At 42.9% G+C, this 20,879-nt stretch overlaps 1 protein-coding gene across 1 annotated transcript in view; it reads left to right on the top strand.

Moving 5' to 3' along the window:
• Positions 1 to 3,078: 3,078 nt before the first annotated feature.
• LOC111965649 (arf-GAP with GTPase, ANK repeat and PH domain-containing protein 1) overlaps positions 3,079 to 20,879 on the top strand; it is a 67,267-nt gene continuing 49,466 nt past the window's right edge. Inside the window, exon 1 of the mRNA XM_023989847.2 lies at positions 3,079 to 3,486. Coding sequence (XP_023845615.1) covers positions 3,324 to 3,486 — 163 coding nt within the window. The 5' untranslated portion in view covers positions 3,079 to 3,323. The remainder of the gene's footprint in view (positions 3,487 to 20,879) is intronic.

Here is a 20,879-nt window from a genome sequence, read left to right on the forward strand (position 1 = left end):
TTTTTACACCACTGCTGCTTTACCGTTTATAAATTAAAGCACTTTATGTATCTAGTCCCCCGTTTGAAGGTATCATAAGTACAGTGGCAAGAAAAAGTAYGTGAACCCTTTGGAATTACCTGGATTTCTACATAAATTGGTCATAGATGAAGATCAGATCAAATTCTAAGTCACAACAATAGACAAACAGTCTGCTTAAACTAATAACACACAAACAATTATATGTTCTCATGTCTTTATTGAACACAACATATAAACATTCACAGTGTAGGGTGGGGAAAGTATGTGAACCCTTGGATTTAATAACTGGTTGACCCTCCTTTGGCAGCAATAACTCAACCAAACTTTTTCTGTAGTTGCGGATCAGACCTGCACAACCATCAGGAGGAATTTTGGCCCATTCATCTTTACAAAACTGTTTCAGTTCAGCAATATTCTTAGGATGTCTGGTGTGAACCGCTCGAGGTCACGCCACAGCATTTTAAATCGGTTGAGGTCAGGACTCAGACTGGGTCACTCCAGAAGGTGTATTTTCTTCTGTTGTTGATTTACTTCTATGTTTTGGGTCGTTGTCCTGTTGCATCACCCAACTTATGTTGAGCTTCAATTGGCGGAGAGATAGCCTTACATTCTCAAGCAAAATGTCTTGATCAAACTTGGGAATTCATTTTTCGCAAGTTGTCCAGGCCCTGAGGCAACAAAGCAGCCCCAAACCATGATGCTCGCTCCATCCATATTTTACCATTGGGATGAGGTTTTTATGTTTCTGTGCTGTGCCTTTTTTTCTCCACACATAGTGTTCCTTCCAAACAATGCAACTGTAGTTTAATCTGTCCACAGAATATTTTGCCAGAAGCGTTGTGGAACATCCAGGTGCTCTTTTGCAAACTTCAGATTTGCAGGAATGTTTTTTTTGGACAGCAGTGGCTTCTTCCATGGTGTCCTCCCATGAACACCATTCTTGTTTAGTGTTTTACGTATCGTAGACTCGTCAACAGAGATGTTAGCATGTTCCAGAAATGTCTGTAAGTCTTTAGCTGACACTCTAAGATTCTTCTTAACCTCATTGAGCATTCTGCACTGTGCTCTTGCAGTCATCTTTGCAGGACGGCCACTCCTAGGGAGAGTAGCAACAGTGCTGAACTTTCTCCATTTATAGACAATTTGTCTTACCTTGGACTGATGAACATCAAGGCTTTTAGAGATACTTTTGTAACCCTTTCCAACTTTATGCAAGTCAACAATTCTTAATCTTAGGTCTTCTGAGATCTCTTTTGTTCGAGGCATGGTTCACATCAGGCAATGAATGCTTCTTGTGAATAGCAAACTCAAGAGTTTTTTTTATAGGGCAGGGCAGCTCTAACCAACATCTCCAATCTCATCTCATTGATTGGACTCCAGGTTATCTGACTCCTGACTCCAATGAGCTTTTGGAGAAGTCATTAGCCTAGGGGTTCACATATTTTTTTACAACCTATGCTGTGAATGTTTAAATTATGTATTCAATATAGACAAGAAAAATCCAATAATGTGTGTGTTATTAGTTTAAGCACACTGTGTTTGTCTATTGTTGTGACTAAGATGATCAGATCAAATTATATGACTAATTTATGCAGAAATCCAGGTAATTCCAAAGGGTTCACATACCTTTCTTGCCAATGTATTTGGACAAATTCACTTACTGTGTATTCAATTTAGTCAAAAGTTACGTTTGTGGGCCCATGTTCCTAGCACGCAATGACTACAACAAGCTTGTGACTCTACAAACTTGCTGGATGCATTTGCAGTTTGTTTTGGTTGTCAGTCGGATTATGTTGCGCCCAATAGAAATGTATGGTAAATAAGGTATGGTGTCATTTTGGAGCCACTTTTATTGTAAATAAGAATATAATATGTTTTTGAACACTTCTAGATTAATGTGGACGCCACCATGATTATGGGTAATCATGAATGAATCGGGAATAATGATGATTGAGAAAGTTACAGAGGCATAAATATCATACATCGGGTTCCCTCATTCCCAGCGCACCCTGGAGAGGCGCGCTGGGAATGGACAAGCAAAACATTTTGCGCCTCTGCCTTTGACAAAGTGGGCACTGCGTATCAAAGGGTGGCATCAGCACTCACCTAAAAAGCCCATATGCCACTGGTTGAGAAAAATGTTAATTGTTTTTGGGCAGAATTAAGTGAGGTTTTATGTGTTGGTGTTTGAGTTGCGTCTTGGCCAGTTTAGTTCAGAAAATGCTGCCCTCGTCAATCTGCCGCCATAAAAACCCGCCTAATCCTGCCTAATGAGTTGGCCGGCCATGACTGTTCATGACAAAAACTGTTTACACACCTTTTAAAGCTTATTTCCTGCAACTCTATACATTTTGTCATGGGGTGTAAAATGTAAGTGTTCAGAATCATATCCTATTCCTATTTACAGTAAAAGTTATTTAAGATTAATTTATATTGGGCCCAACATAATTCGAAACACAACCAAAACAAACTGCAAATGCATCCAACAAGTTTGTAGTCACATGCTTGATGTAATCATTGCGTGCTAGGAATAGTGAATTTGTATAATTACCTATAACACGTTCAAATTGGTGGACTAGATACAGTATATAAAGCGCATTAGTTTCTAAACAGTGAATCGGATATGTATGAAAATACCCTGAAATAAAAGGTGACATTCTGTACTTTCGCCTAATATAAAACATTCGATCTCAAATCCATAATTCTGGAGTATTGAGACAAATGAAACGTTTTCGCTTCAATGTCCAAATAAATGTAGGGTGTACTTCACTTGTATTGCTACAAAGCCACATACACACAACCCACTGTGAAAAGACTGGTTGAATCAAAGTTGTTTCCACGTAATTTAAAACCCCCAAAATAAGTGATGACGTTGAATCAACCTGGAAAACAGATTGGATTGGTAAAAAGTCCAATGACATAGTGATTTTTTTTTTGATTTCACAACTCAACCAAATGTACATCAAAATTAGACGTTGGACTGACGTCTGTGCCCAGTGGGAAACACTGTCTCCCTGAGGTGTCATATTTTTTCAGAAGACAAAACGAGTCCGACTCATCAGCATTCTTCTTGCAGCTCTTTAAAACAAGGAAGTAGACGTTGTAAGGCACAAACGGAACAAGAAATTTGCTCAAATTAATAAAGTATTTGTTGATTGATGATGTAGGCTACTTTGCAGATAGAAGCTCTTAAACTGAATACATAGGTTCGATTAGCTTTGGTATAACTGTTTGGAGAAGTGCGCGCAGATGGATAACGAATGTCAATCTCGCGCATGTAATCACCAGAGACAGGTGTCAATATGAACAGCAGCAACAAGTTAGCGCTTTCCAATGCAATTCGGACCGAGGTACGGCGCTATGAAATTGTAAAGAACAACTTTGCCAAACTTTTTAAGCAGTTGGAGAGGGTCGACGACCTACAACTTCGCTCTGGTTTAAACGTTCACCTTCACAGCATCCAAGGTAAGCAATTCAATAGGCCTAGCCCCATGGCCTGCCATTGGCTCCCAACCCAGTTTATCATGCAAGGAGTTGTCCTGACAACCTACAAATAGTGGGCGCATTTTCCTTTAGCCTAGTCCAAGGGTTCCCAAACTTTTTCACTCGGGTCCCCCTTCCAGCATTGGAGAACGTCCTGCGCCCCCAGCAAAACTAGAATAGTCCCACTAAGCAAAATTACTTGAAATGACTTCTAAAACATAACTTAAACGTCTGGAAAAGACAAGTTCAATTTAGGTTCTGAATGAAAGGTGAAAATCTATTTTCCGTATGTTTAAAATAATTATTTTTCAGGATGTTGAAAAGGCATATTTTCCGGACGTTGAAAGTACGTATTTTCCAGATGTTGAAATCGGGTTCATTTTCGGTTCTGAATAAAAGTTGAAAATAAGTCATTTGTAGATGTCTATGTTTGGGCCGAATCAAGGCTGGTCAGACCTGACAAAATCTGAACCAAAAATAGACGTCTATGATTGGTTCAGATTTGGTCCGGACCGGAACAAAAACCAATGTCTGTGGAAATCAAGGCCGGTACGGAACTGCAACAAAAAAAGACGTCCAAAAGGTGTAGGCACTGGTACATGCTTACTGAGGTGTAGCCTACAGTGTTGTCTGAAATTGAATTTTATGAATGCCATCAATGTTATGTTGTCTACCGTTTATAAAACACCAAGAAACGATATCCGGACGGGACCAAAAAAAAGACGTTGGCTCGTGCATACTTGGTTATAGCCACAATGGAATTTTATCAATGCTAATCCATGTTGTAGGCCCACCATTTGTAAAATAGCCCATTGCATTGGCTTTATTAGTCTTAATTCCTGTGACTAATCAATTTGGTTATTTAAGTTCTGAATATAATTTACCCAACTTTATCAGGAGTTATCATGAGCCTACTTGCAATGTGTTTCCACAGCGGGAAATGCAGAAGTATTTTCTTTTTCGCTATGATCAACTTCAAACAACTGATCATGACAATGGGGTGAAAATCCTAAATCCTACACAACAGTTGTGATTGTCCATTCCATATTGTCTACTTTACTTTGACCTGTACTGCTTTTAGGATATGGTGTTCTGTTAACATGACAGCATTTACATTTTTTTAATAAATTTAGTACCAATTAGGTTAGCTGTCTTAGGTCAGTTAGGATCACCACTTTATTTTAAGAATGTGAAATGTTAGAATAATAGAGAGAATGATTTATTTCAGCATTCATTTCTTTCATCACATTCCAGTCTGTCAGAAGTTTACATACACTCAATTAGTATTTGGTAGCATTGCCTTAAAATTGTTTAACTTGGGTCAAACATTTTGGGTAGCCTTCCACAAGCTTCCACAAGTTGCCCATTCCTGACAGAGCTGGTGTAACTGAATCAGGTTTGTAGACCTTGCTTGCACATGCTTTTTCAGGTCGGCCCACACATTTTCTGTAGGTTTGAGGTCAGGGCTTTGTGATGGCCACTCCAATACCTTGACTTTGTTGTCCTTAAGCCATTTTGCCACAACTTTGGAAGTATGCATGGGGTCATTGTCCATTTGGAAGAGCCATTTGCGACCAAGCTTTAACTTCCTGACTGATGTCTTGAGATGTTGCTTCAATATATCCACATAATTGGCCTCCCTCATGATGCCATCTATTTTGTGAAGTGCACCAGTCCCTCCTGCAGCAAATCACCCCCACAACATGATGCTGCCACCCCCGTGCTTCACAGTTGGGGTGGTGTTCTTCGGCTTGCAAGCCTCCCCCTTTTTCCTCCAAACATAATGATGGTCATTATGGCCAAACAGTTCTATTTTTGTTTCATCTTGACCAGAGGACATTTCTCCAAAAAAGTACAATCTTTGTCCCCATGTGCAGTTGTAAACCATAGTCTGGATTTTCTATGGCGGTTTTGGAGAAGTGGCTTCTTACTTGCTGAGCGGCCTTTCGGGTTATGTCGATATAGGACTCGTTTTACTGTGGATATAGATACTTTTGTACCTGTTTCCTCCAGCATCTTCACAAGGTCCTTTGCTGTTGTCCTGGGGTTGATTTGTACTTTTCGCACCAAAGTACATTCATCTCTAGGAGACAGAACACGTCTCCTTCCTGAGCGGTATGACGGCTGCGTGGTCCCATGGTGTTTATACTTGCGTACTATTGTTTGTACAGATGAATGTGGTACCTTCAGGCATTTGGAAATTGCTCACAAGGATGAACCAGACTTGTGGTCTGAGGTCTTGGCTGATTTCTTTTGATTTTCCCATGATGTCAAGCAAAGAGGCACTGAGTTTGAAGGTAGGCCTTGAAATACATCCACAGGTACACCTACAATTGACTCAAATAATGTCAATTAGCCTATCAGAAGCTTCTAAAGCCATGTCATAATTTTCTGGAATTTCCAAGCTGTTTAAAGGCACAGTCAACTTAGTGTATGTAAACTTCTGACCCACTGGAATTGTGATACAGTGAATTATAAGTGAAATAATCTGTCTGTAAACAAATGTTGGGAAAATTATTTGTGTCATGCACAAAGTAGATGTCCTGACCGACTTGCCAAAACTATAGTTTGTTAACAAGAAATGTGTGGAGTGGTTGAAAAACGAGTTATAATGACTCCAACTTAAGTGTATGTAAACTTCCGACTTCAACTGTAGGTATTTCTCTTGTCCAGGTGGGATAGGGCAGTGTGCAGTGCGATGGCAATTGCATCGTCTGTGGATCTATTGAGGCGGTATGCAAATTGAAGTGAGTCATTGTTATAAGGTGGAGGTGATGTGATCCTTAACTAGCCTCTCAAAGCACTTCATGATGACAGAAGTGAGTGCTCCTGTGCGATAGTTATTTAGTTCAGTTACCTTTGCTTTATTGGGTACAGGAACAATGGTGGACATTTTAAAGCAAGTGGGGACATCTGACTGGGATCGGGAAAGATTGAATATGTCTGTAAATACTCCAGAGTGTTAACACGTTTAAATGTATTACTCATGTTGGCCATGGAGAACGAGAGCCCACAGTCCTTGGGAGCGGGCTGCGTCGGTAGCACTGTGTTATCCTCAAAGCACGCAAAGAAGGTTTTTAGGTTTTCCGGGAGCAAGACCTTGGTGTCCGCGACGTGGCTGGTTTTCACTTTGTAGTCTGTGATTGTCTGTAGACCCTGCCACATATGTCTCGTGTATGAGCCTTTGAATTGCGACTCCACTTTGTCTCTACTGACGTTTTGCCTGTTTGATTACCTTACGGAGGGAATAACTACACTTTATATTCAACCATATTCCCAGTAACCTTGCAGTGGTTAAATGCTGTGGTTTGCGCTTTCAGATTTGYTCGATTGCTGCCAYCTGTCCACGGTTTTATGGTTTGAGTAGGTTTTCATAGTCACAGTGGGAGCAACATCCCCTAAACACTTCCGGATGAACTCAGTCACTGTGTCCGTGTATACGTCAATGTTATTTTTAGAGGCACCCCGGAGCATATCTCAGTCCGCGTGATCAAAACAATCTTGAAGCATGAATTCCGATTGGTCCGACCAGCTTTGAATAGACCTTAGCACGGGTACTTCCTGTTTGAGTTTCTGCCTATAGGAAGGGAGGAGCAGAATGGAGTCGTGATCTGATTTTCCTAAGGGAGGGCGGTGGAAGGCCTTTGAGCCATCCCGGAAAGGGGAGTAACAATGGTAGAATTTTCGAGGCGTGAGTACTACAGGCAATATATTGATAGAAATTCGATAGCGTTTTCCACAAATTTGCTTTAAATTCAAATCCCCAGTTACAAYAAATGCGGTTTCCAGTTTGCACAAAGTCCAGTGTAGGTCCTTGAGAGCCGTAGTGGTATTGGCTTGAGGGGGAATATACACGGCTGTGACTATAACCGGAGAGAATTCTCTTGGGACGACCCCCACACCCCACCTGCCTACCCCTCACCCCACAGTTTAGGAACCACTGGCCTAACCGACTAAACTCAAATCCAAGGATAGCCCAACTGGACACTATTATTCATTTTATGTTGTTGGTCGTCTTACATCTGACTTTAAAGCTGCAATATGTAACTTTTTGGTCAATCAACAAAATTCACATAGAAATGTGAGTTATAGACAGTGCTTGACTTGGACAGGAGCTCACCAAAGATGAGTACTGGGACCTCACATTTTCTACTGCTAGAGCACCTGTTCCTCTTATAGAATATTATCTCAAAATTATTGTTGAGCTCCTGCACCTAAATATAAACAGTTCCGGCACCCAAATAATGAGTACCGGAACCAATTTTAGTCCAAGTCAAGCACTGGTTATAGATTTGTTATTCTCATTGAAGCAAGTCTAAGAAGCGGTWWATCTGTTCTATTTGTGCTATTGCTATGCTTCCCGTTTTTAAGTTTTGTTTTTGCGTCTTTTACTTTCGGCTTTGTACACCAGCTTCAAACAGCTAAAAATACAATAATTTTGGTTATGGAAAAGGTATTTCACAGTGGTTTAGATGGTATAATGATTCTCTACACTAGCTTGTTTTGTCACAAACTGAAATAAGGCTAACTATGAAATGGCCGAGTGATTTCTGCATAGTGCATCTTTTAATGTCTGATGGTGCTTTCAAGACAACTGGGAACTCTGTAAAAAACCAAGGTCAAATCATGAGGTCAGTGATCTTCAGGTCAGAAAGTAGGCCCTCTAGAAAGATGCCTGAGTTTCCAATTTGGAATTCCGAGTTTGTTGAATGACTGTTCAAAACAATTTTTCCCACTCAAAGCAAAAACATGTCAGAGTTCCCAGTTGTGTTGAACGCGGCATGACTTCAATTTATTCAGCCCGGCAATATGACTGTGTTCCCCATGGACCGGCTCGTACATAAAATATCCTCCATTCAGACTGCAAAGGCGTCGTCGGTGGAAAAGAACACAGAAAATATGCGTACTGTCTTAATAAAACAACATTTTCCATCACCATTTTCTGACATCTTTCAGATGTTGCACATCGTGTGATGATGTTGTTTACCACGGCTGAACTCGCACTGCAACACCAGGAAGTAGCATTAGCCACCCTAGCATGGTGGGTGAAAAGGGTGTTTTTAGACATTTTCAAAAAAAATATTCACAGACAAGCCATTAAATCGACTTAAGGAAGAAACTGACCGAAAGGGAAGGAAGGAAGTATGGACTTATATGATACAGTCAAATGCATACGCAATATGCACGCCCAATATTCATACCCTCATATAGATGCTCATATATCATAAATATGAAGCATTGAGACGTGTAGTTGTTATGCTCTATCAATATCTGTTAGGAACTCGAAGCGCAGCTTCAAAGAATCAACTGATACGCTCTATTTATAGTTCATCCTTGAGGGATGCTATTTTGACTAAGAGAAATCGAAGGACCCAAGGCTCGTCTGAACACTAATTCTCTCTTTATCTCATTGTCTCCTCACTTCTGCTGAAAACGTGTAATTCCTATATCCCAGCTCACTGCTTAGATGACCTTCACCCTAAATGCTTGTGTAACTGCCTTCACTCCTGTGCACACCCAGTGGTCATAGAGCAATACATACTAGCCTTCCTTTTTTCAGACTAACTTGAGAGCAAACAGATTGAGAGAGAGATGTAACGCTATTTGCAGAGGTGTTGACAGACATTCATGTTCCTTCAAGTAATGCAGACAACACCTCATATCTAGCTTCATCTACAGTATGTCTTTGCAACTTTTATTGCTATCTTCTGTGTGCAGGGTTCTAAATGAACATGTTTCATTGGTAGCACTGGTGCTCCTTACTTAGAAAAGTTAGGAGCCCCACATAAAATGTAGGACCACAAGAAAAATACATGTTTTAATTGATTGAGATGTAGCCTACATTATGCCTATATGAATTCAACTTACTTTTGAAACACATCTACTGAATAATATATACATTTTCCTTTCTTTCTGTGCCACCAAATGTTAGCATATAGTGGTAAAGTTACCAGGTTAGTAGGGCTGCACAATGTGGGCAAAAAAATGTTATTACGTTTTCAAACCAAATATTTCAATTTGACTTGCAATATAGATCAACACTTGGGTGAACTGTTGGAAGCATAGACATATAATGATTATTCTAATTCTATGGTATTGTTGTTTGGCATGACAGCAAATGAAAAAGCCAGGTCGGAGTTATGACAGGGTAGGAACCAAAGTGTTGGTCAGTGTTTCTCAGGGGACCCTAATTACATCTGAATATGTTGCATTCAGACAAAGATTTTAGAATAGGACTGCAACCAGGGGTTCCAGATGTGGATTCTCAATCCTCAAAATCCATTGTGATTTCATTGCAATATTACTGTGCAACATAGACCGAGATTGCAAAACAATTCTATGTTGATGTAGTGCCCGTCGGTTATGAATGTTTCAACCTTTGTGTTGAGAAATCGAGCACCAAAWCCAAAGCTAACCATGAGCCTCRCGGTCTGTATTGTCCAATCACAGAGCAGATACAAGTCACATGATCTGTTAGCAGATCACATGACTTGTATCTGCTCTGTGATTGGACAATACAGCAGCTATTGATTGACATTGTGTGTTCGCTAACAGACCACGTGATTTGTATCTGCTCTGCGATTGGACGATACATACCGCAACGCTGTATGTTATGAAAGATGGCACTGTTTTACGGGCTCCTGACTAATTCTGTTATATATACACACACACACACATTTAACAGAATTAGTCAGGAGCCCGTAAAACAGCACACACTACCGTACTAAGTTTTAGAACACCTACTCAGGGTTTTTCTTTATTTTACTATTTTCTACATTATAGAGTAATAGTGAAGACATCAACACTATGAAATAACACATATGGAATCATGTAGTAACCAAACAAGTGTTAAACAAATCCAAATATATTTGAGATTCTTCGAATAGCCACCCTTTGCAAATAGCCACCGCCATACAACTGCACATGGGGACAAAGATTGTACTTTTTGGAGAAATGTAATCTGGTCTGATGAAACAAAAATAGAACTGTTTGGCCATAATGACCATCGTTATGTTTGGAGGAAAAAGGGGGAGGCTTGCAAGCTGAGGACACCATCCCAACCGTGAAGCACAGGGGTGGCAGCATCATGTTGTTGGGGTGCTTTGCTGCAGGAGGAACTGGTGCACCTCACAAAATAGATGGCATCATGAGGGAGGACAATTATGTGGATATATTGAAGCAACATCTCAAGACATCAGTCAGGAAGTTAAAGTTGGTGACAAATGGCTCTTCCAAATGGACAATGAACCCACGCATGCTTCCAAAGTTGTGGCAAAATGGCTTAAGGACAACAAAGTCAAGGTATTGGAGTGGCCATCACAAAGCCCTGACCTCAATCCTATAGAAAATTTGTGGGCAGACCTGAAAAAGCGTGTACGAGCAAGGAGGCCTACAAACCTGACTCCGTTACACCAGCTCTGTCAGGAGGAATGGGCCAAAATTCACCCAGCTTATTGTGGGAAGCTTGTGGAAGGCTACCCAAACGGTTGACCCAAGTTAAACAATTTAAAGGCAATGCTACCAAATACTAATTGAGTGTATGTAAACTCCTGACAGACTGGGAATGTGATGAAAGAAATTAATGCTGAAATAAATCATTCTCTCTACTATTATTCTGAAATTTCACATTCTTAAAATAAAGTGCCACCTAAGATGCCGCCTAAGACGGGGAATTTTTACTAGGATTAAATTTCAGGAATTGTGAAAAACTGAGTTTAAATGTATTTGGCTAAGGTGAATGCAAACTTTCGACTTCAACTGTACCAGTCCCGTGTTTACTTTAATTCTACTAACTGTAAAGCTGTAAATGTGGTAGAGGATGTTGTTGGATTTACTATTCAAATATTGTATCTGAATTTAACGTCAAACAAACCTCCATGCCCTGAACTAACAATCGTGACAACATAATGAGCAATCAGGTTGATTGTGCATTTATGCACGTTGTGGTTACCGATAGCGTGCCCCTTGAGATGTTTTCATGGCAGCGAGACTCGTCATCGTTGGCCCTATTTCCTCTGTCTCTCTGCAAAGCCACTTCCTGCCTCAAGGAGACAGGCAGAGCATGTATTGGTACAGCTTCCTCCCTCCCCCGTAAATTCGCCTTATAAATCGTTTATTTTATCACACACTTTTACAGTGTCTCAAGTACACTCCCTGGACTTAACCTAAATCAAGCACCTCAAAAATGCTCTCCCGCCCCCGTCTTACATCTATCCTATCTCATCTCTTCCTTCCCTCCACCTTGTGTTGTCATTTAGCCTTTCCTCACAGCAGGTATCACTCCTCATTAGGAAACACTATTCACCTTCAATACCATCTCTATGAGACACAGAGGAAGAGACCGAGACCACAACTCACTGCAACACACCACCTGGCTTCTCTCCACTGGTGTGGCAGTTAGATGATATCCTAATCTCCAGTCCTAATCATTCAGATGCAGACTTGTCAGTCTCATCTAGTTGCTTTCTTTGTGTTATTGCAGATCTCATATTTTGCAGTTACGAGGCAATTAGGACAATTTGAAACACCCCGGATCTTCTCTCAAGAGCTCTGATTCGATTTCTGAACCCACTCACCCTCTCTCTCTCTCTCTGTGTGTGTGAGTGTTTCATTCTGCAGTGTGTAAGGCGTGTATGCACATAATTTCTACACACTCATTTATGTGTTTTCCATTATTCCATTTGCATTGTGGACGAGTCAAGTGTCATTAGTTCTGTATGTGCATGTGCCCAATTTCTGATTGCCTGCGTAGGGGTCTCCTAAGTCCCACCCAACCCCCTGTCTACTTAACATTGCATACACACACACACACCRCCCACACCCTTCATGGCAGGAGGATGTTAATCGTCATTACGATGTGGCTGAGGAGGCTAAATGTTGATTTCATTCCTCTGTGGAAGGATCACATAATGCCCTTGTCACACAGCCGGGCCTAGCCTCCCTTCCAGAACTGGAGAAATATAAATGTGTCCCTTTAAGAAAGAGGTCACACCTCAGGCCAAAATGAATGTACTCTGATGCCGGAGATTACACCAGAATGCAGAACATGTGTCAACTATCAGTTTAGCAAAAGGTGAATGGTGGTGTGGCTCTCCAGAGCAGCATTTTAGTTATGCAGAGGGTGTGTTGGAACGCACAGGGCCGTGGTCCCCAGTGGAAAGGGAATGCTGTCTTTCTTGGTGGTTGCCTTGATAAATGTCACAACAGCATAGAAGAAGAATGACAACAATGGCTTCGTCACCCCTCAGYGGAATGTTTGGATTGTTTGTCTCGTGAGTTCTTTGAACTTTGATGTGCAGTTTGCACTTGATTGTTGTGTTCAATGGATTTCTGATCTATTTTGTTAACAAATCGTTTTTTGCATGCTTTACCATTCAAGTACTGTACCTTACACTCAACAGAACCGTGTGTGTGTCAAATTTTACATTTTCAAATGCACAGTATACAGCAGGTATAAAATGTGCAGCGACATGATTATGTGCTAGCTCCCGCAACAATGCAGTACATCAGTCAATAATAACAATACAAATAATTACCTTTTTTAATTGGTAGCACTGGTGCTCCTAACTTCAAAAAGTAAGGATCACCAGACATTTGATTTATTTATTTTATTTTTACTGCAAATTACTCTTTCTTAATTTTTGTCAGTCACTAGAGTGAGCAAGACATTAGAATAAAAATAACTTTGCAGTTGAACTTTTGAATAAAACTATTAAACATATTTACATAGGTAATTCAAACAACAAACAACATACTAAACAGAACATTGATTGTTTTCAAAAGTGTAACAGCAAACATACAGTACCAGTCAAAAGTTTGGACACACCTACTCATTCCAGGGTTTTTCTTTATTTGTACTATTTTCTACATTGTAGAATAGTAGTGAAGACATCAAAACTATGAAGTAACACATGGAATCATGTAGTAACCAAAAAAGTGTTAAACAAATCAAAATATATTTGAGATTCTTCCAAGTAGCCACCCTTTGCCTTGATGACAGCTTTGCACACTCTTGGCATTCTCTCAACCAGCTTCATGAAGTAGTCACCTGGAATGCATTTCAATTAACATGAGTGCCTTGTTAAGCAATTTGTGGAATTTATTTTATTTTACTGAGCCAATCAGTTGTCTTGTGACGCGTGTGTGTGATGGTATACAGAAGATAGCCCTATTTGGTAAAATACCAAGTCCATATTATGGCAAGAAAAGCTCAAATAAGCAAAGAGAAACGACAGTCCATCATTACTTCAAGACATGAAGCTCAGTCAATCCGTAAAATTTCAAGAACTTTGAAAGTTTCTTCAAGTGCAGTTGCAAAAACCATCAAGCGCTATGACGAAACTGGCTCTCACGAGGACCACCACAGGAAAGGAAGACCCAGAGTTACCTCTGCTGCAGAGGATAAGTTCATTAGAGTTACCAGCCTCAGAAATTGCAGACCAGATAAATGCTTCACAGATTTCAAGTAACAGACACATCTCAACATCAACTGTTCAGAGGAGACTGCGTGAATCAGGCCTTCATGGTCAAATTGCTGCAAAGAAACCACTACTAAAGGACACCAATAAGATGAGACCTGCTTGGGCCAAGAAACATGAGCAATGGACATTAGACTGGTTGAAATCTGTCCTTCTGGTCTGATGAGTCCAAATTTGAGATTTTTGGTTCTAACCGCCGTGTCTTTGTGAGACGCAAATTAGGTGAACGGATGATCTCTGCATGTGTGGTTCCCACTGTGAAGCATGGAGGAGGAGGTGCTTGCTAGTGACACTTTCTATGATTTATTTAGAATTCAAGGCACACAACCAGCATGGCTACCACAGCATTCTGCAGCGATATGCCATCACATCTGGTTTGGTCTTAGTGGCAGTATCATTTGTTTTTCAACAGGACAATGACCCAACACACCTCCAGGCTGTGTAAGGGCTATTTGACCAAGGAGAGTGATGGAGGGCTGCATCAGATGATCTGGCCTCCACAATCACCCGACCTCAACTCAATTGAGATGGTTTGGGATGAGTTGGACCGCTGAGTGAAGGAAAAGCAGCCAACAAGTGCTCAGCATATGTGGGAACTCCTTCAAGACTGTCGGAAAAGCATTCCAGGTAAATCTGGTTGAGAGAATGCCAAGAGTGCTAAGCTGTCATCAAGGCAAAGGGTGGCTACTTTGAAGAATCTAAAATATATTTTGATTTAACACTTTTTGATTACTACATGATTCCATTTGTATTATTTCATAGTTTTTATTTCTTCACTATTATTCTACAATATAGTTAAAATAAAGAAAAACCCTTGAATGAATAGATGTGTCCAAACTTTTGACTGGTACTGTATGTATATACAATTCCTTCAAAGTATTCACACTCCTTGACTTTTTCCACATTTTGTTGTKTTGCATCCTAAATTTGTGTCACTGGCCTATACCCAGTAATGTCAAAGTGGAATTATGTTTTTAGACATTTTTACAAATTATTTAAAAATGAAAAGCTGAAATGTCTTGAGTCAATAAGTATTCAACCCCTTTGTTATGGCAAGTCAAAATACGTTCAGGAGTAAACATTTGCTTAACAAGTCACAAAATAGACTCCCTCTGTGTGCAATAATAGTGTTTAACATTATTTGTGCATGACTACCTCTGTACCCCAAACATACAATTATCTGTAAGGTCCCTCAGCCACAGGATGACGCCGGCCAGGAGGACGGCCCACGAAGCGGGCCAGTCCAGACGTCGAAAGTAGAAATCTCTGAATGCTATTGGGATCTAGAATGTCGTCCACCGAAACCCAACACCGCTCCTCTGGACCGTACCCTTCCCAGTCCACCAGGTACTGGATGGCATCAGCCAGGGGACCAGGAACCACTGGCCTGAGGAGAGAAACGTGAAGAGGGGGAGATTACCTCATTGACCCTCTGGAGGACTTTGAATGGCCCCACGAACCAGGGCCTCAGGTGTAGCAGGTCAGGCAGAGCGGGAGGTTACAGGTGGAAAACCAGAAGCGATCACCAGGATGGAATATTGTTGCCTCACTGCGGTGACGGTCCGCCTGCTCCTTCTGGTGGCAGATGGTGCATTGGAGCCTCACGTGGGTAGCGTCCAAAGCCACCTCTGCGCGCCGGAACCACTAGTCCACCGCAGTGGCTACGGTTTGGCTCGGGGGCCAGGGCCGGCTGGTACCCCAGGACGCCCAAGGATGGAACCGGGCCCACTCCCCCTGCCGGTCCTGACAGTGACTCCTCAGGAATATCCCCAGCTTCTGGTTGGTCCTCTTCACCTGCCCGTCTCCATACCCGCGACGTGAATTTGGGACCACGGTCAGAGACGATGTCCTCCGGAAGGCCATAGTGCCAGAAGACCTGCTGGAACAGTTCCTCAGCAACCTGGAGAGCAGTAGTGAGATCAGAGGGATAAAATGGCAGGATTTGGAGACTCTGTCCACAACAACCATAACAGTGGTGAAATCATAAGACGGGGGATTATAAGTAAYAAAATCTATGGACAGATGGGACAATAGCCGATCCCTTACCTCCATGAGAACGTAGGTGCGCACCGGAGGACAGGTAGCAGGCACGGGTTCCCTCTCCAGAGCCTGGCGGATATCCACGTCTATGTCCCAAAGCACAGGGGCAGAGATTCGGGAGGGCAGTATGATGGGTGCACTCAGGACAGGAACCTCTCCTGAATCGTGGAGACAGGACAGGGCATCAGCTTTGATGTTCTTTGAACCTGGGCAGTATGACAGGGTGAAGTTGAATCTAGTAGAAAAAAAGGTCCCACCTGGCTTGGAACGGGTTCAGCCACCTCTCTGTGGTGGCCGAGAAGATCAGGATGTCGTCGATATACAGGACCACCTGACTCCCAAGCACCGATGGAGCATTGGCTAATCCATAAGGCATCACCAAGTACTTGTAGTGCCCAGCCATCGCGCTGAAGGCAGTCTTCCATTCATCCCCCTCCCGGATGCGGATGAAATTGTAGCCACTCTGCAGGTCCAGCTTAGTAAAGAAAACGGGATGTTTGGTACTAAACCGAGCTGTTCAATGGTGGCCGGCACCAATGGGAGGATGTAGCTGCACTTGGTGGTGATGGCATTGACTCTGTAGTCAATACATGGATATGACCCCCTTCCTTCTTGGCCACAAAGAAGAAACCTGTCGACCCAGGGGAGGTGGATGGGCAGACGAAACCCTGTTGGAGAGCCTCCTGGATGAACTCCTCCATGGCCTTGGTTTCAGCCACCGACAGGGGGTGGTTGCAGCTGCGCAGAGTCTGTAAGCAAGTCGATGGCACAGTCCCAGGGGGCGATGAGGGAGACCGGTGGATTGGGTCTTGGCAAAAACCTCCGGGAGATCCTTGTAAAACTCAGATTTTGGCCTGGAGGGCAACCACAAGAATCTTAATCGACGTGGAACCACAGGGTAAGAGAAAGCAGGTCTTCCAACATCAAATCAAATTTTATTAGTCACATGCGCCGAATACAACAGGTGTAGTAGACAGTGAAATGCTTACTTACCAAACCAACAATGCAGTTTAAAAATATGGATAAAAATAAGAAATAAAAGTAACAAGTAATTTAAGAGCAGCAGTAAAATAACAATAGCGAGACTATATACAGGGGGGTACTGGTACAGAGTCAATGTGTGGGGGCACCGGTTAGTTAGAGGTAATATGTACATGTAGGTAGAGTTATTAAAATGACTATGCATAGATAACAACAGAGAGTAGCAGTGGTGTAAAAGAGGGGGGGGGAATGCAAACAGTCTGGGTAGCCATTTGATTAGGTGTTCAGGAGTCTTATGGTTTGGTAGAAGCTGTTTAGAAGCCTCTTGGACCTAGACTTGGCGCTCTGGTACCGCTTGCCGTGCGGTAGCAGAGAGAACAGTCTGACTAGGGTTGCTGGAGTCTTTGACAACTTTTAGGGCCTTCCTCTGACACCGCCTGATATAGAGGTCCTGGATGGCAGAAAGCCCCAATGATGTACTGGGCCGTTCGCACTACCCTCTGTAGTGCCTTGCGGTCGGAAGCCGAGCAGTTGCCATACCAGGCAGTGATGCAACCAGTCAGGATGCTCTCGATGGTGCAACTGTAGAACCTTTTGAGGATCTCAGGACCCATGCCAAATCTATTCAGTCTCCTGAGGGGCAATACATTTTGTTGTGCCCTCTTCATGACTGTCTTGGGGTGTGCTTGGACCATGTTAGTTGGTGATGTGGACACCAAGGAACTTGAAGCTCTCAAACTGCTCCACTGCAGCCCCGTCGATGAGAATTGGGGCGTACTCTGTCCTTTTTTTCCTGTAGTCCACAATCATCTCCTTAGTCTTGATCACGTTGAGGGAGAGGTTGTTGTCCTGGCACCACACGGCCAGGTCTCTGACGTTTCCGTATAGGCTGTGTCGTCGTCGTTGTTGGTGATCAGGCCTACCACTGTTGTGTCATCGGCAAACTTAATGATGGTGTTGGAGTTGTGCCTGCCCGTGCAGTCATGAGTGAATAGGGAGTACAGGAGGGGACTGAGCACGCACCCCTGAGGGTCGCCTGTGTTGTGGATCAGCATGGCGGATGCGTTGTTACCTACCCTTACCACCTGGGGGCGGCCCGCCAGGAAGTCCAGGATCCATTTGCAGAGGGAGGAGTTTAGTTCCAGGGTCCTTAGCATATTGATGAGCTTTGAGGGCACTATGGTGTTGAACGCTGAGCTGTAGTCAATGAATAGCACTCTCACATAGTTGTTCCGTTTGTCCAGGTGGAAAAGGGCAGTGTGGAGTGCAATAGAGATTACATAATCTGTTGGAGCGGTATGCAAATTGGAGTGGGTCTAGAATTTCTGAGATAATGGTGTTGATGTGAGGCATGACCAGCCATTCGAAGCACTTCATGGCTACAGACGTGAGTGCTACGGGTCGGTAGTCGTTTAGACAGGTTACCTTTAGTGTTCTTGGGCACAGGCACTATGGTGGTCTGCTTAAAACATGTTGGTATTACAGACTCGGACAGGAAGAGGTTGAAAATGTCAGTGAAGACACTTGCCAGTTGGTCAGAGCCGGTGTAGTACGATTCGTTCTTAGTCCAGTATTGACGCCATGCCCCATTTGATGGTTTGTCGGAGGGCATAGCAGGATTTCTTCGGGTTAGAGTCCCGCTCCTTGAAAGTGGCAGCTCTAGCCTTTAGCTAGTGCGGATGTTGCCTGTAATCCATGGCTTCTGGTTGGGGTATATACGTACGGTCACTGTGGGGACGACGTCATCGATGCACTTATTGATGAAGCCATTGACTATTGTGGTGTACTCAATGCCATCGGGGGAATCCCGGAACATATTCCAGTCTGTGCTAGCAAACAGTCTTGTAGCTTAGCATCTGCTTCATCTGACAACTTTTTTTTATTGATCTAGTCACTGGTGCTTCCTGCTTTAATTTCTGCTTGTAAGCAGGAATCRGKATATAATTATGGTCAGATTTGCAAGATGGAGAGCTTTGAATCCGTCTCTGTGTGGAGTAAAGGTGGTCCAGAGTTTTTTTTGTTTTTTGTTGTTGTTTTTTCCCCCTCTTGTTGCACATTTAACATGCTGATAGAAGTTTGGTAAGACCGATTTAAGTTTCCCTGCATTAAAGTCCCCGGCTACTAGCAGTGCCGCCTCCTGGTGAGCGTTTTCTTGTTTGCTTATGGCGGAATACAGCTCATTCAATGCTGTCTTAGTGCCAGCCTCTGACTGTGGTGGTATGTAAACAGCTTTAAGAAATACAGATAAAATCTCTAGGTAGGTAGTGTGGTCTACAGTTTATCATGAGATACTCTACCTCAGGCGAGCAATAGCTCGAGAATTCCTTAGATATCGTGCACCAGTTGTTATTTACAAAAATGCATATCAGACAAGGTGCGGCGTGCCCAGTCAGTCAGTCAGTGATCTCCATTCTCGACCAGGAGGTGGTGGGGTCGTGGTGTTGGAGCCACGCGAGGCCAAGTATGAATTTCTGTACGGGTGCCTGGATGATGACGATGATGATGACGATGATGATGACGATGATGATGACGATGATGATGACGATGATGATGACAATGACGACGATGATGATGATGATGATTATGATTATTATGATGATGATGATGATGATGATGATGATGATGATGAGGAAGGGAAGGGAAGGCTTTCTTGGTGCAGGGGTCCCACGGTGATGGTGAGGGGTGCTGTGATAGTCGCATATCCCAGTGGTTGGTTATCCAGCGCTTGAACGGAAATGAGAGGAGTGCAGGTATGTTATTTTCAGGGAGGAGGCAAGGGCCTTATCAATAAAATTCCCTGCGGCACCAGAGTCCACTAGAGCTGTAGAAACAACACGAGGGACAGCCAGATAGTGATATCGGTACTAAAAAGGGTTTGGTGGAGAGTGATGATGGAATATTCATACCTACCAGGAGACTTATCCGGCAACTTCCGGCGCAGACAGAGATGGCCGCCTCGCTTCGTGTTCCTAGGAAACTATGCAGTATTTTGTTTTTTTTATGTGTTATTTCTTACATTGGTACCCCAGGTAATCTTARGTTTCATTACATACAGTCGGGAGGAACTACTGAATATAAGAGCAACGTCAACTCACCATCATTACWACCAGGAATATGACTCTCCCGARGCGGATCCTGTGTTTTGCCTTCCACCCAGTACAATGGATCTGATCCCAGCTGGCGACCCTAAACAACGACGCCGTAAAAGGGGCAAACGAAGCGGTCTTCTGGTCAGGCTTCRGAGACGGGCACATCGCGCTCCACTCCCTAGCATACTACTCGCCAATGTCCAGTCTCTTGACAAYAAGGTTGATGAAATCCGAGCAAGGGTAACATTCCAGAGAGACATCAGAGACTGTAATGTTCTTTGCTTCACGGAAACATGGATCACTCGAGAAACGCTAACGGAGTCGGTGCAGCCAGCTGGTTTCTTCACGCATCGCGCCGACAGAAACAAACATATTTCTGGTAAGAAGAGGGGCGGGGATGTATGCCTTATGATTAACGAGAMGTGGTGTGATCATAACAACATACAGGAACTCAAGTCATTCTGTTCACCTGATTTAGAATTCCTCACAATCAAATGTCGACCGCATTATCTACCAAGGGAATTCTCTTCGATTATAATCACAGCCGTATATATTCCCCCCCAAGCAGACACATCGATGGCCCTGAACGAACTTTATTTGACTCTATGTAAACTGGAAACCACACACCCTGAGGCTGCATTCATCGTAGCTGGGGATTTTAACAAGGCTAATCTGAAAACAAAACTCCCTAAATTCTATCAGCATATCGATTGTGCTACCAGGGCTGGTAAAACCTTGGATCATTGTTATACTAACTTCCGCGACGCATATAAGGCCCTCCCCCGCC

The sequence above is a fragment of the Salvelinus sp. IW2-2015 genome, linkage group LG1 (genome assembly GCF_002910315.2).
Source record: "Salvelinus sp. IW2-2015 linkage group LG1, ASM291031v2, whole genome shotgun sequence".
Taxonomy (NCBI): domain Eukaryota; kingdom Metazoa; phylum Chordata; class Actinopteri; order Salmoniformes; family Salmonidae; genus Salvelinus; species Salvelinus sp. IW2-2015.